This window comes from Triturus cristatus, chromosome 1_1 (assembly GCF_964204655.1).
Source record: "Triturus cristatus chromosome 1_1, aTriCri1.1, whole genome shotgun sequence".
Lineage (NCBI taxonomy): Eukaryota > Metazoa > Chordata > Amphibia > Caudata > Salamandridae > Triturus > Triturus cristatus.
In genome coordinates this window covers 15,183,267-15,197,460 of record NC_140579.1, presented here as the reverse complement: position 1 = coordinate 15,197,460, position 14,194 = coordinate 15,183,267, and the positions used below count along the sequence as shown (strand labels likewise).

Below are 14,194 nucleotides of genomic sequence, written 5' to 3'. Positions count from 1 at the left end.
ACTGGGGGTACATTTGGTGTCCAAGTGTATAGTCCAGCTCAAACCGGTTGCAGGGGCTACCAGTCCCTGCTCTAGCGCAAAACTGGACAAAGGAAATGGGTGTAGCCACCCCTCTTTCCAAACCCTCCCATAGGTCGGTCCCCTGAGTTAGTCCAACCCCTTCCTTGGGTATAAAGAAGGAACTTCTGTAACCAGAACTTTAGATATCCCTGGACGAAACTCTGAAGCTGAATCCTGGAACTTCGACGATCTGCACGATGCCAGATGACGGAAGAATCTCCCTTGGAGTAAAGGAGTTACTTCGCTGCTTGGCAGGCACCAACGAAGCATCTGACCGGTGTGCAACTCGGAAGCTCCCGCCGGACTCCGAAGTAATCGCATCACAGGAGGTGGATTTCCAGACTTCCCCGAGGCCAACCCAAGTCCCCAGCACAGCTGAGACCCGTAGCTGTCGTGGGTAACGTGGAACCGGACCTCCCGTTTACCGCGCACATTTGCAAGTGCATCAGCTTCTCGATGTCCTTTGAGGCTGTGCATTGGGTTACTTGTAGCCCAGGCCCCGAGCACCTTTTCCACCAAAGATCGCTGGCCTACACTCCACGAGTGTTCCGTGTGCCCGCCCTTTGTGTCTTCGCTCGAGGCTCCTTTACGATCCCTGGTCCGTCGACTGGTGGGTCTCTGTGACGACAACTCTTACTTTAATTGGGCTTCCTTGGTTGCTCCAGATGTGCCCTGACTCTCCATTGCTTGGGGAGTCCCCAGGACCTTGCTGGTTTGCACCGAAGCATTTCAACTCTTTCTGCGTGGATTGCTGTTGCCAAGTCTTGTTGTGTCCAATCCGGGCACCGACGCTGCAGCACTCGACATCCTTCATAGGACAGCTCGAATACAGCTCCTGGTCATCATCGATGTCTTCTGGTCCTCGTGGCTGCAGAGTCAAGCTTCCCCTCTTCACACCTGAAGCACCCGTATATGGTTTGGTCCGCCCGTAGGGCCTAACATGTATTGTGCTATTTTACTGTAATATTTGAAGTGTAACTTATGCACAGCACAAACGCGGAGGGACACTGCAGAAATTCCAAGGGTCACTGAGCGAGCACCAAGGGCCACAGCACAAACACTGAGGAACACTGCACCAAGCCAAGGGTCACTGAGCGAGCACCAAGGGCCACAGCCCGAATACTTAGGAACACTGAACCAAACCAAGGGTCACTGAACGAGCATCAAGGGCCACAGCCCGAATACTGAGGAACACTGCACCAAACCAAGGGTCACTGAGCGAGCACCAAGGGCCACAGCACAAACACTGAGGAACACTGCACCAAACCAAGGGTCACTGAGCGAGCACCAAGGGCCACAGCACGAATACTGAGGAACACTGCACCAAACCAAGGGTCACTGAGCGAGCACCAAGGGCCAATGCACCAACATTAAGGAACACTGCACCAAACCAAGGGTCACTGAGCGAGCACCAAGGGCCAATGCACCAACATTAAGGAACACTGCACCAAACCAAGGGTAACTGAGCGAGCACCAAGGGCCAATGCACAAACATTAAGGAACACTGCACCAAACCAAGGGTCACAGAACGAGCACCAAGGGCCCCAGCACAAACACGGAGGGACACTGCAGAAAATCCAAGGGTCACTGAGAGAGCACTAAAGGCCACAGCACAAACACTGAGGCACAATGCACCAAAACTAAGGGTCACAGAATGAGCACCAAGGGCCACAGCCGAATATTGAGGATCACTGCATCAAACCAAGGGTCACTGAGCGAGCATCAAGGGCCGCAGCACGAACACTAAGGAGCACTGTACCAACCTAAGGGTCACTGAGTGAGCACTAAGGGCAACACACGAACACAGGGGCACAATGCACCAAAACCAAGGGCCACTGAGCGAGCATCAGTGACCACTGTGTAAGTTCCTAGGGTCAGCATGTGATCATCAAGGGTCAGCATGTGATCCACAAGGGTCACTGAACACGTTCCCAGGGCCACCTACTGAGTTCCATCAAGGATCTCTGAGTGGGTCCTCAGGGTCACGTGAACGTCGAGGGTCATCAAAGGAGCCCCAGGGGTCATCGAGTGAGTCCACAGGGTCACTGGGCAAGCATAGGGGCAATAGGACAAGCATAGGGGTTCACAGAGAAGGAAGGGGCCGGGTCAGCTAAATGGCCACTGAGCCGGACCCTCCTCCCAGAGCCACAGGCGACCAGCACCAAGGAGTGAGCGCTCTTGGACACTGAACCGGCCTTTACAGCGACATCTCTCCAAGGGACCAGCGCTAATCAGTGAGACATCTCTCCCAGAGACAATTGCCAACCAGTGAGACATCTCTCCTAGAGACGTGTGGCAACCAGTGAGACATCTCTCCTAGAGACGTGTGGCAACCAGTGAGACATCTCTCCCAGGAACAAGTGCCAACCAGTGAGACATCTCTCCTAGAGACAAGTGCCAACCAGTGAGACATCTCTCCTAGAGACAAGTGCCAACCAGTGAGACATCTCTCCCAGGAACAAGTGCCCACCAGTGAAAAGTGCTTAATTTGCAAAAAAAAAATATAAGTGCCAGGGCCCTCGACAGGAGGGAACGGCAGCTTGCGACACCTATTGCTCTTACCAGCGCTGTCAATGACAGTAACAACAAATATCACTTTATAAAATTAATCCGCAGAAACCTAATTAACAATGTACAGAATTATTTAGAATTCTGATGGATGGCTAACCCTAACCTAGGCTCTACCTTGTCCCTGCGTATCCAGCACTGAGCCTTCGAGTGAGATTATGACCGGTCAACCTGTGAGGGGTCCGCCCCTCTTCCATCCCTCCCCAGAGTAAGCTTGTGCAGGGGGCCCGTCTGCCTGCCAGGTTACCTACCTCGGAACCCCTACACCCTCATTATCCTCCCAAGACCCTGTGCTGCTAGCTTGGCGGCCACGCAGGGATTGGCCTTGGGGCCTGTTGGCAGTGAGTGCTCCCACCCCCTTTGCACCTCGCAGCCTGTAGGCGACTTGCTGCAGGCCACCCCTGGATGGTCTGTGAGACCTCTGTCCCACCCATCGGTGGCTGCACAGTATCCAAAGCAGTGGGGCGGGTACAGAAAATAATAAAAAATTAAATCGAGAACTTACCTGACGCATTGCTCCTCTCCCGATCTGGTCCCGGGCTGAACACACTGCGCAGGCTCCAGATGGCCATTCCAGACGCTGCTCTCATGCTGGGAATGCTGTTCCGAGCATGAGAGCAGCGCTGGGATTGGTCTGAGCGCTGTGGTTCGGCTCAGAATGTGCTTCGGAGCCTGTGGCTTTTCTCCACCCGGCTGTGTTGTGCATGACGGTTTGGCCAGCCTAAGACGGCCGGCCACACAGTCATGCGCACTTAGTAGTGCCCCTCACCCTGCCTCCCCACTGCTCTTGTAGGACGCACGGCCCCACCCTATGACGTGCCGATGGCAGCCGCAGGTAAGAAGAAAAATAAATGATAATAAAAGTGGTTTATTTTAATTTAAGTGTTTACCTCTGCTGCCACCTAGGGGGGGGATGCTCCGCTGCCAGAACGGAGGAGCCGACCCTGGTTCCACCTATCCCAAGTGAAAGGACCCAAAGTGCCCCACCAATCATGACCTCACCCACCGACCTAGGATACAACAATAAATACGACAGCACGCCAAACAGCTGCAAAAGAAGAGTTCATGCAAAACAATCAGAAAACAGCTAACAAAAGCTGAAGCTGAAAGAGAAAAATGTATGAAAAACATAAAACAAGAAAATAAACTACACAATGATCTGCTGTCTAAGGGCATGGTGGGGGGACAAAAGAAATGTAACTCTGATAACCCGGATGGGGGACCAGCAGCATCCTGTCGGCAGAGCAGGGAAGAGACTGCTCCGCAGCCCCTCTTATGGGCTGGGCCTGGCGCAAACTGGATTGGACGCGACCCGGAAGCACTTAAACCGCTTCCAGGCTGCCACTCTGGACACAGACAGCAGAGCTTTCCCTCTGCTTCCACAGATATCACACACTCTGGACCCAGACAGCAGAGCTATCCCTCCGCTTACACAGATATCATACACTCTGAACACAGACAGCAGAGCTATCCCTCCGCTTACACAGATATTACATGCCCTGGACACAGACAGCAGAGCTATCCCTCTGCTTCCACAGATATCACACACTCTGGACACAGACAGCAGAGCTATCCCTCTGCTTCCACAGATATCTTACACTCTGGACACAGGCAGCAGAGCTATCCCTCTGCTTCCACAGATATCACACACTCTGGACACAGAGAGCAGAGCTATCCCTCTGCTTCCACAGATATCATACACTCTGGACACAGACAGCAGAGCTATCCCTCCGCTTCCACAGATATCACACACTCTGCACACAGATAGCAGAGCTACTCCTCTGCTTCCACAGATATCATACACTCTGGAAACAGACAGCAGAGCTATCCCTCTGCTTCCACAGATACTATATGGCCCTGGACACAGACGGCAGAGCTATCCCTCTGCTTCCACAGATATCATACACTCTAGACACAGACAGCAGAGCTACTCCTCTGCTTCCCCAGATACTATATGGCCGTGGACACAAACAGCAGAGCTATCCCTCTGCTTCCACAGATATCATACACTCTAGACACAGACAGCAGAGCTATCCCTCTGCTTCCACAGATATCATACACTCTGGACACAGACAGCAGAGCTATCCCTCTACTTCCACAGATATTACATGCCCTGGACACAGACAGCAGAGCTATCCCTCCGCTTCCACAGATATCATAAACTCTGGACAGAGGCGGAAGAGCTATCCCTCCGCTTCCACAGGTATCACACACTCTGGACACAGAGAGCAGAGCTATCCCTCGGCTTCCACAGATACTATACGGCCCTGGACACAGACAGCAGAGCTATCCCTCTGCTTCCACAGATACACACACTCTGGACACAGACAGCAGAGCTATCCCTCTGCTTCCACAGATATCACACACTCTGGACACAGGCAGCAGAGCTATCCCTCTGCTTCCACAGATACACACACTCTGGACACAGACAGCAGAGCTATCCCTCTGCTTCCACAGATAACACACACTCTGGACACAGACAGCAGAGCTATCCCTCTGCTTCCACAGATATCACACACTCTGGACACAGGCAGCAGAGCTATCCCTCTGCTTCCACAGATAACACACACTCTGGACACAGACAGCAGAGCTATCCCTCTGCTTCCACAGATACACACACTCTGGACACAGACAGCAGAGCTATCCCTCTGCTTCCACAGATATCACACACTCTGGACACAGGCAGCAGAGCTATCCCTCTGCTTCCACAGATACACACACTCTGGACAAAGACAGCAGAGCTATCCCTCTGCTTCCACAGATATCACACACTCTGGACACAGGCAGCAGAGCTATCCCTCTGCTTCCACAGATACACACACTCTGGACACAGACAGCAGAGCTATCCCTCTGCTTCCACAGATATCACACACTCTGGACACAGGCAGCAGAGCTATCCCTCTGCTTCCACAGATACACACACTCTGGACACAGACAGCAGAGCTATCCCTCTGCTTCCACAGATAACACACACTCTGGACACAGACAGCAGAGCTATCCCTCCGCTTCCACAGATATCATACACTCTGGACACAGACAGCAGAGCTATCCCTCTGCTTCCACAGATATTACATGCCCTGGACACAGACAGCAGAGCTATCCCTCTGCTTCCACAGATATCACACACTCTGGACACAGACAGCAGAGCTATCCCTCTGCTTCCACGGATACTATATGGCCCTGGACACAGACGGCAGAGCTATCCCTCTGCTTCCACGGATATCATACACTCTGGACACAGATGGCAGAGCTACTCATCTGCTTCCCCAGATACTATATGGCCGTGGACACAGACAGCAGAGCTATCCCTCTGCTTCCACAGATATCATACACTCTGGACACAGACAGCAGAGCTATCCCTCTGCTTCCACAGATATCATACACTCTGGACACAGGCAGCAGAGCTATCCCTCTGCTTCCACAGATATCACACACTCTGGACACAGGCAGCAGAGCTATCCCTCTGCTTCCACAGATACACACACTCTGCACACAGATAGCAGAGCTACTCCTCTGCTTCCACAGATACACACACTCTGGACAAAGACAGCAGAGCTATCCCTCTGCTTCCACAGATATCACACACTCTGGACACAGGCAGCAGAGCTATCCCTCTGCTTCCACAGATAACACACACTCTGGACACAGACAGCAGAGCTATCCCTCTGCTTCCACAGATACACACACTCTGGACAAAGACAGCAGAGCTATCCCTCTGCTTCCACAGATATCACACACTCTGGACACAGGCAGCAGAGCTATCCCTCTGCTTCCACAGATACACACACTCTGGACACAGACAGCAGAGCTATCCCTCTGCTTCCACAGATAACACACACTCTGGACACAGACAGCAGAGCTATCCCTCTGCTTCCACAGATATCACACACTCTGGACACAGGCAGCAGAGCTATCCCTCTGCTTCCACAGATAACACACACTCTGGACACAGACAGCAGAGCTATCCCTCTGCTTCCACAGATACACACACTCTGGACACAGATAGCAGAGCTATCCCTCTGCTTCCACAGATATCACACACTCTGGACACAGGCAGCAGAGCTATCCCTCTGCTTCCACAGATACACACACTCTGGACAAAGACAGCAGAGCTATCCCTCTGCTTCCACAGATATCACACACTCTGGACACAGGCAGCAGAGCTATCCCTCTGCTTCCACAGATACACACACTCTGGACACAGACAGCAGAGCTATCCCTCTGCTTCCACAGATATCACACACTCTGGACACAGGCAGCAGAGCTATCCCTCTGCTTCCACAGATACACACACTCTGGACACAGACAGCAGAGCTATCCCTCTGCTTCCACAGATAACACACACTCTGGACACAGACAGCAGAGCTATCCCTCCGCTTCCACAGATATCATACACTCTGGACACAGACAGCAGAGCTATCCCTCTGCTTCCACAGATATTACATGCCCTGGACACAGACAGCAGAGCTATCCCTCTGCTTCCACAGATATCACACACTCTGGACACAGACAGCAGAGCTATCCCTCTGCTTCCACGGATACTATATGGCCCTGGACACAGACGGCAGAGCTATCCCTCTGCTTCCACGGATATCATACACTCTGGACACAGATGGCAGAGCTACTCATCTGCTTCCCCAGATACTATATGGCCGTGGACACAGACAGCAGAGCTATCCCTCTGCTTCCACAGATATCATACACTCTGGACACAGACAGCAGAGCTATCCCTCTGCTTCCACAGATATCATACACTCTGGACACAGGCAGCAGAGCTATCCCTCTGCTTCCACAGATATCACACACTCTGGACACAGGCAGCAGAGCTATCCCTCTGCTTCCACAGATACACACACTCTGCACACAGATAGCAGAGCTACTCCTCTGCTTCCACAGATACACACACTCTGGACAAAGACAGCAGAGCTATCCCTCTGCTTCCACAGATATCTTACACTCTGGACACAGGCAGCAGAGCTATCCCTCCGATGCACAGATATTATTAAGGCCCTGGCAAAGAGACCTGGGCTAGACCGCGGCTTCTATCTCTCAGGCTTCAGTTTCAGACAGCAGAGCTATGTGACAGGTTACACAAGCTTCTCGACAGCAGCGCTCTCTCCAGGTTGCACAGTTTGAACAGGTTCGGCCATGAGACAGCAGAGATATCCCTCAGGTTACACAGACCTTACACGCTCATACTTCAATAATCGATCCCACAGGCTACTCGTATTGCGCAGGCTCTTGCCTCCTACAGCAGAGCTATCTCTCGAGTTACCCAGCAGCATTACCAGTAACTAATAACGATGCCATGTTGCCCCACCTCAAAATCTCACCTCCACCCTCCAGACTTACACAGATCGAAGTGGGCGTCCGGCTCCACGCTGCGGCCCCCCACACAGACCAGGGTGACCCCCCAGAGGAGGATCGTGGGGAGCATTCTCGGGCCTGTCTTCTTCCGCCGTGACGTCATCTCCTCTCGCAGGTAGGGCAGGAGGCGTGCATACCTGAGGGGACAGAAAAGGAACAAGAAATCAGTGGGTGTGTGGTGGAGCTACACCTGGGTGTAAACAGGACATGACATGAGTGGGTGTGTGGTGGGTCTACACCTGGGTGTAAACAGGACATGACATCAGTGGGTGTGTGGTGGAGCTACACCTGGGTGTAAACAGGACATGACATCAGTGGGTGTGTGGTGGGTCTACACCTGGGTGTAAACAGGACATGACATCAGTGGGTGTGTGGTGGAGCTACACTTGGGTGTAAACAGGACATGACATCAGTGGGTGTGTGGTGGGTCTACACCTGGGTGTAAACAGGACATGACATCAGTGGGTGTGTGGTGGGTCTACACCTGGGTGTAAACAGGACATGACATCAGTGGGTGTGTGGTGGAGCTACACCTGGGTGTAAACAGGACATGACATCAGTGGGTGTGTGGTGGACCTACACCTGGGTGTAAACAGGACATGACATCAGTGGGTGTGTGGTGGGTCTACACCTGGGTGTAAACAGGACATGACATCAGTGGGTGTGTGGTGGAGCTACACTTGGGTGTAAACAGGACATGACATCAGTGGGTGTGTGGTGGGTCTACACCTGGGTGTAAACAGGACATGACATCAGTGGGTGTGTGGTGGGTCTACACCTGGGTGTAAACAGGACATGACATCAGTGGGTGTGTGGTGGGTCTACACCTGGGTGTAAACAGGACATGACATCAGTGGGTGTGTGGTGGAGCTACACTTGGGTGTAAACAGGACATGACATCAGTGGGTGTGTGGTGGGTCTACACCTGGGTGTAAACAGGACATGACATCAGTGGGTGTGTGGTGGGTCTACACCTGGGTGTAAACAGGACATGACATCAGTGGGTGTGTGGTGGGTCTACACCTGGGTGTAAACAGGACATGACATCAGTGGGTGTGTGGTGGAGCTACACCTGGGTGTAAACAGGACATGACATCAGTGGGTGTGTGGTGGGTCTACACCTGGGTGTAAACAGGACATGACATCAGTGGGTGTGTGGTGGGGCTACACCTGGGTGTAAACAGGATATGACATCAGTGGGCGTGTGGTGGGGCTACACCTGGGTGTAAAGAGTACATGACATCAGTGGGTGTGTGGTGGGGCTACACCTGGGTTCAACAGCAAAGAAGATCCATAGGTATCTGGGGGTTACACTTGGGTGTAAAAAACACAGTAGATCAGGAGGGGTGGAAAGTGGCTCAGCTGCGTCCAAATAGTACAAGACATAAGTAGGTATGCAGTGGGAGTAAACAGTACATGAAATCAACAGCTGTGTGAGATGGTCACCCCTGGTGTAAATAGTACATGACACTCGTAGGTATGTGGGGAGTTACACCTGGGTGTAAACAGAACCAGAAATCTGTGAGTGAGGGAGTTGTTACACCAGGATATAAATAGTGCAGGGGTCACAAGGTGATTGGGTTACACTAGCAGTAAACGACACCTAGGCATACACAGCACTGAAGACCACTGAATTTGGTAGTTGTGCCTGGTAGTAAAGAGCACAAAAGATTAGGGAGTGTGTGTGTGGTAGTACCAGACAGTTGAGTGTGAGAAGATTACACCGGGTAGTACTCAGTACAGAAGATTAGGGAGTGTGTGTGTGGTAGTACCATAGCATTTAAGTGTGGAAGGATTACACCGGGTAGTACTAGTACAGAAGATTAGGGATGTGTGTGTGGTAGTACCATAGCATTAAGTGTGGAAGGATTACACCGGGTAGTACTTAGTACAGAAGATTAGGGAATGTGTGTGTGGTAGTACCATAGCATTAAGTGTGGAAGGATTACACCGGGTAGCACTAGTACAGAAGACTAGGGAGTGTGTGTGTGCTAGTACCAGAGAGATGACTGTGGGAAGATTACACCAGGTAGTACTCAGCACAGAAGATTAGGGAGTGTGTGTGTGGTAGTACCATAGCATTAAGTGTGGAAGGATTACACCGGGTAGAACTTAGTACAGAAGATTAGGGATATGTGTGTGGTAGTACCATAGCAGTAAGTGTGGAAGGATTACACCAGGTAGTACTTAGTACAAAAGACTAAGGAGTGTGTGTGGGGTAGTACCAGAGAGTTGACTGTGGGAGGATTACACTGAGTAGTACTTAGTACAGAAGATTAGGGAGTGTGTGTGTGGTAGTACCAGAGAGTTGAGTATGGGAGGATTACACCGGGTAGTAGTAGTACAGAAGATTAGGGAGTGTGTGTGTGGCAGTACCATAGCATTAAGTGTGGAAGGATTACACCAGGTAGTACTTAGTACAGAAGATTAGGGATGTGTGTGTGGTAGTACCATAGCATTGAGCGTGGATGAATTACACCGGGTAGTACTCAGTACAGAAGATTAGGAAGTGTGTGTGTGGTAGTACCATAGCATTAAGTGTGGAAGGATTACACCGGGTAGTACTTAGTACAGAAGATTAGGAATGTGTGTGTGGTAGTACCATAGCATTAGGTGTGGAAGGAGTACACCGGGTAGTACTCAGTACAGAAGATTAGGGAGTGTGTGTGTGGTAGTACCATAGCATTAAGTGTGGAAGGATTACACCAGGTAGTACTTAGTACAGAAGATTAGGGAGTGTGTGTGTGGTAGTACCATAGCATTGAGTGTGGAAGGATTACACTGAGTACTACTCATTACAAAAGACTAAGGAGTGTGTGTGTGGTAGTACCAGAGAGTTGGGTCTCGGAAGATTACACCAGGTAGTACTTAGTACAGAAGATTAGGGATGTGTGTGTGGTAGTACCAAAGCATTAAGTGTGGAAGGATTACACCGGGTAGTACTTAGTACAGAAGATTAGGGAGTGTGTGTGTGGTAGTACCATAGCATTAGGTGTGGAAGGAGTACACCGGGTAGTACTCATTACAAAAGACTAAGGAGTGTGTGTGTGGTAGTACCATAGCATTAAGTGTGGAAGGATTACACCCAGTAGTACTAGTACAGAAGATTAGGGAGTGTGTGTGTGGTAGTACCAGAGAGTTGAGTATGGGAGGATTACACCGGGTAGTAGTAGTACAGAAGATTGGGGAGTGTGTGTGGTAGTACCAGAGAGCTGAGTGTGGGAAGATTACACCAGTTGGTACTCAGTAAAGAAGATTAGGGAGTGTGTGTGTGGTAGTACCATAGCATTGAGCGTTGAAGGATTACACCGGGTAGTACTCAGTACAGAAGATTAGGGATGTGTGTGTGGTAGTACCAGGGAGTTGGGTCTCAGAAGATTACATCAGGTAGTACTCAGTACAGAAGATTAGGGATGTGTGTGTGTTAGTACCAGGGAGTTGAGTCTGGGAAGATTACACCAGGTAGTACTCAGTACAGAAGATTAGGGATGTGTGTGTGGTAGTACCATAGCATTGAGCGTGGAAGGATTACACCGGGTTGTACTCAGTACAGAAGATTAGGGAGTGTGCGTGTGGTAGTACCAGAGAGTTGTCTGTGGGAGGATTACACCAGGTAGTACTCAGCACAGAAGATTAGGGAGTGTGCGTGTGGTAGTGCCATAGCATTGAGCGTGGAAGGATTACACCAGGTAGTACTCAGTACAAAAGATTAGGGAGTGTGTGTGTGGTAGTACCAGAGTTGACTGTGGGAGGATTACACCAGGTGGTACAGAATACATAAGATTAGGGAGTGCAAGCTTCTGCAATGATGCAGTAAACACATATTGCCAGTTTCAAGAATGACGCACTAACTGCACATTGCCAGTTTCCACATAGATGCAGTAAACACATGGTAGGAAAGTGCCCCTTGTGACATGGTTACCCCCACACGTTTTGCCTGGCATCTGATGCAACTTTGATTGAAAGTGTCCTGGGTCCTGCTAACCAGGTTCCCAGTACCAGTGTTCTTTCCCTAAAAGTGTACCATTGTTCCACAATGGGCACCACTTCGGACCCCCTGTAACTCTCTAGTAAATGGTACCACTGTTATCCCGGGCATTGGGACTGAAGAGGGTCCACTGGGGCTGCAGAACGAATTGTGCCACCCTAGGGACCCTCACCAAGACCATGCACAATGCCACTGCAGGCGGCGTGTCTTGGTGCAGAGAAAACTGAAGAGTCGACACGGCACAGCTTGGGAACTGCTTAAAAAAATAACATGACTGACTGTTGTTTGGTTTAAATTGTGTATTATGTACAATGTCAGAATTCGTGTACTTATCATACAAACACGCGTTGCATAACACAGCTTTAAATAACAGCATTGTTTATCAATAGTTTCACGTATGAATAACTAAAACGCCACAATGTATGATTGACGTTGTTGATGACATCTGTGGGTGGGCGGGGTAATTGAGCAAGTTGTCCGGGGAGGTTTCACCGTTAGGGAGTGACAAAGATGGGTTAAACACAGTGAAACGGGGTTAACGAGGTGTCTCAAGTGGAGGGTTATGGGAGTTGCAGTCCTGAGGACTGTGGGGGTTAACGTAATTGGTTGATTGGAAATGGCGGTTTTTTGCTCAGACTTGAAAAGGGAAGAACGGTGAAAGCGAGCGGTTTTTTGCTGTACGCAAGATAAGAGCATTTTGGGCAGGAGATCACGCCTAAAAGGATTAAGGTATGGAGAATACTGAGGCTGTTTCACTGGTGGGGACGGGTAAGTTTCGTGAGGTGTTTAGCATCAGCGGATGGGGGTGGTGACCGGGGGTGCTCAATGAATTGAGGGGATTGAACATGGAAGAGTTATGGTTTGGGCACCGCGTTGGCAGCGTGGAGTCATTTGCGACGTATGGTTGATTACTTTGTATGTATTAAGATTGGAATACATCATTTAATGTTGATGTTATTGAATTTAATTTGTAGTGAACCCCTGACGAAGGGCTGTGGAAAGCCTGAAATGCACTGGGAATAACGTCTACCACTGAGGGTGACCGATGTATAGTTCCTGCTTCAGAAAAAGGCCTGGATTGACATATCTGCTGCATTAGAAGTAAAATATACACGTGCCTCCCATGTGACATGACGAAATGAAATGAGTAAACATGGAATTTTGGAATATAAGGAATAAAACTGATTTGAACGTGGGATCGTTTATGATTCAGGGATTCGGCCGTGCGTCCGGCACAAGAGTGTTACTTCGCTCCGGCTTTTGATGTTACACAGCCATGTGTGCCATGCTCTCATACACTGCATGAGGTATAGGTAAGTCACTCCTATTGCAGGCCTTACAGCCCTAAGGCAGGGCGCACTACACCCATGTGTGGGCATATCTGCGAGAGTAGATGTGTCCCTGTGACATCTAAGTCGATTCTTAGATATCCCAACTGCACAGGGAAGCCGTACTGAGTGCATAGGGTGGACACCAGTTCCAGCTCCATGATGGCGTCACTGTACCCACAGATGGAAGCCATACTGAGTGCATAGGGTGGACACCAGTTCCAGCTCCATGATGGCGTCACTGTACCCACAGATGGAAGCCATACTGAGTGCATAGGGTGGACACCAGTTCCAGCTCCATAATGGCGTCACTGTACCCACAGATGGTTGGTACCAAACATCTCGTATTAATAAACCCACACTGATGCCAGTGTTCAATTTATTAATAAAGGCACCCAGAGGGCACCTGAAACGTCCCTCCTGAAAACATACTGACTACTAATGGATTGACTGACTGGTCTTGACCAGCCTGCGGCCACAGACATGTTTCTGACCTCTTGAGGTGAGAGCCATCGCTCTCGGAGGCCAGGAACAAAGCCAGCTCTGGGTAGAGGTGTTCACACCTCCTGCAAGCAGGATCTGCCTTCCAGGGCGGAAGCTTCACAGGCCGTGCCGCCGTTGTTACGTGACCCCGGCCTCTACAGATAGTGGAAGTGCCCACCCACTGTCCTGATCCCACTTTTTGGCAGCAAGACAGAAAAGACACTAGTAAGATTAGGAGGTGTGTCCCTCACTCAGCCAGAATTACCCCTAAAGTGGACTAGCTGATGTGGACACCACCTTTTCAGCTTCCTCCATCTTGTTTTGGATGGAATTAGCGTTCTAGGGTCAGGGTTAAGTCCACTTCCCACAGGAGGTATTCATATAGAGGGTGTAGACACCC

The 14,194-nt window shown here is 50.5% G+C and overlaps 1 protein-coding gene across 3 annotated transcripts in view; it reads right to left on the bottom strand.

Annotated features, from left to right (window-relative positions):
- DDR1 (discoidin domain receptor tyrosine kinase 1) overlaps positions 1–14,194 on the bottom strand; it is a 305,588-nt gene that overhangs the window by 182,249 nt on the left and 109,145 nt on the right. For all 3 annotated transcript variants that reach the window (XM_085632879.1, XM_085632633.1, XM_085632714.1), the window contains exon 2: positions 7,981–8,132. In XM_085632879.1, the coding sequence (XP_085489005.1) occupies positions 7,981–8,098 (118 nt within the window). In that variant the 5' untranslated portion in view covers positions 8,099–8,132. The remainder of the gene's footprint in view (positions 1–7,980; positions 8,133–14,194) is intronic.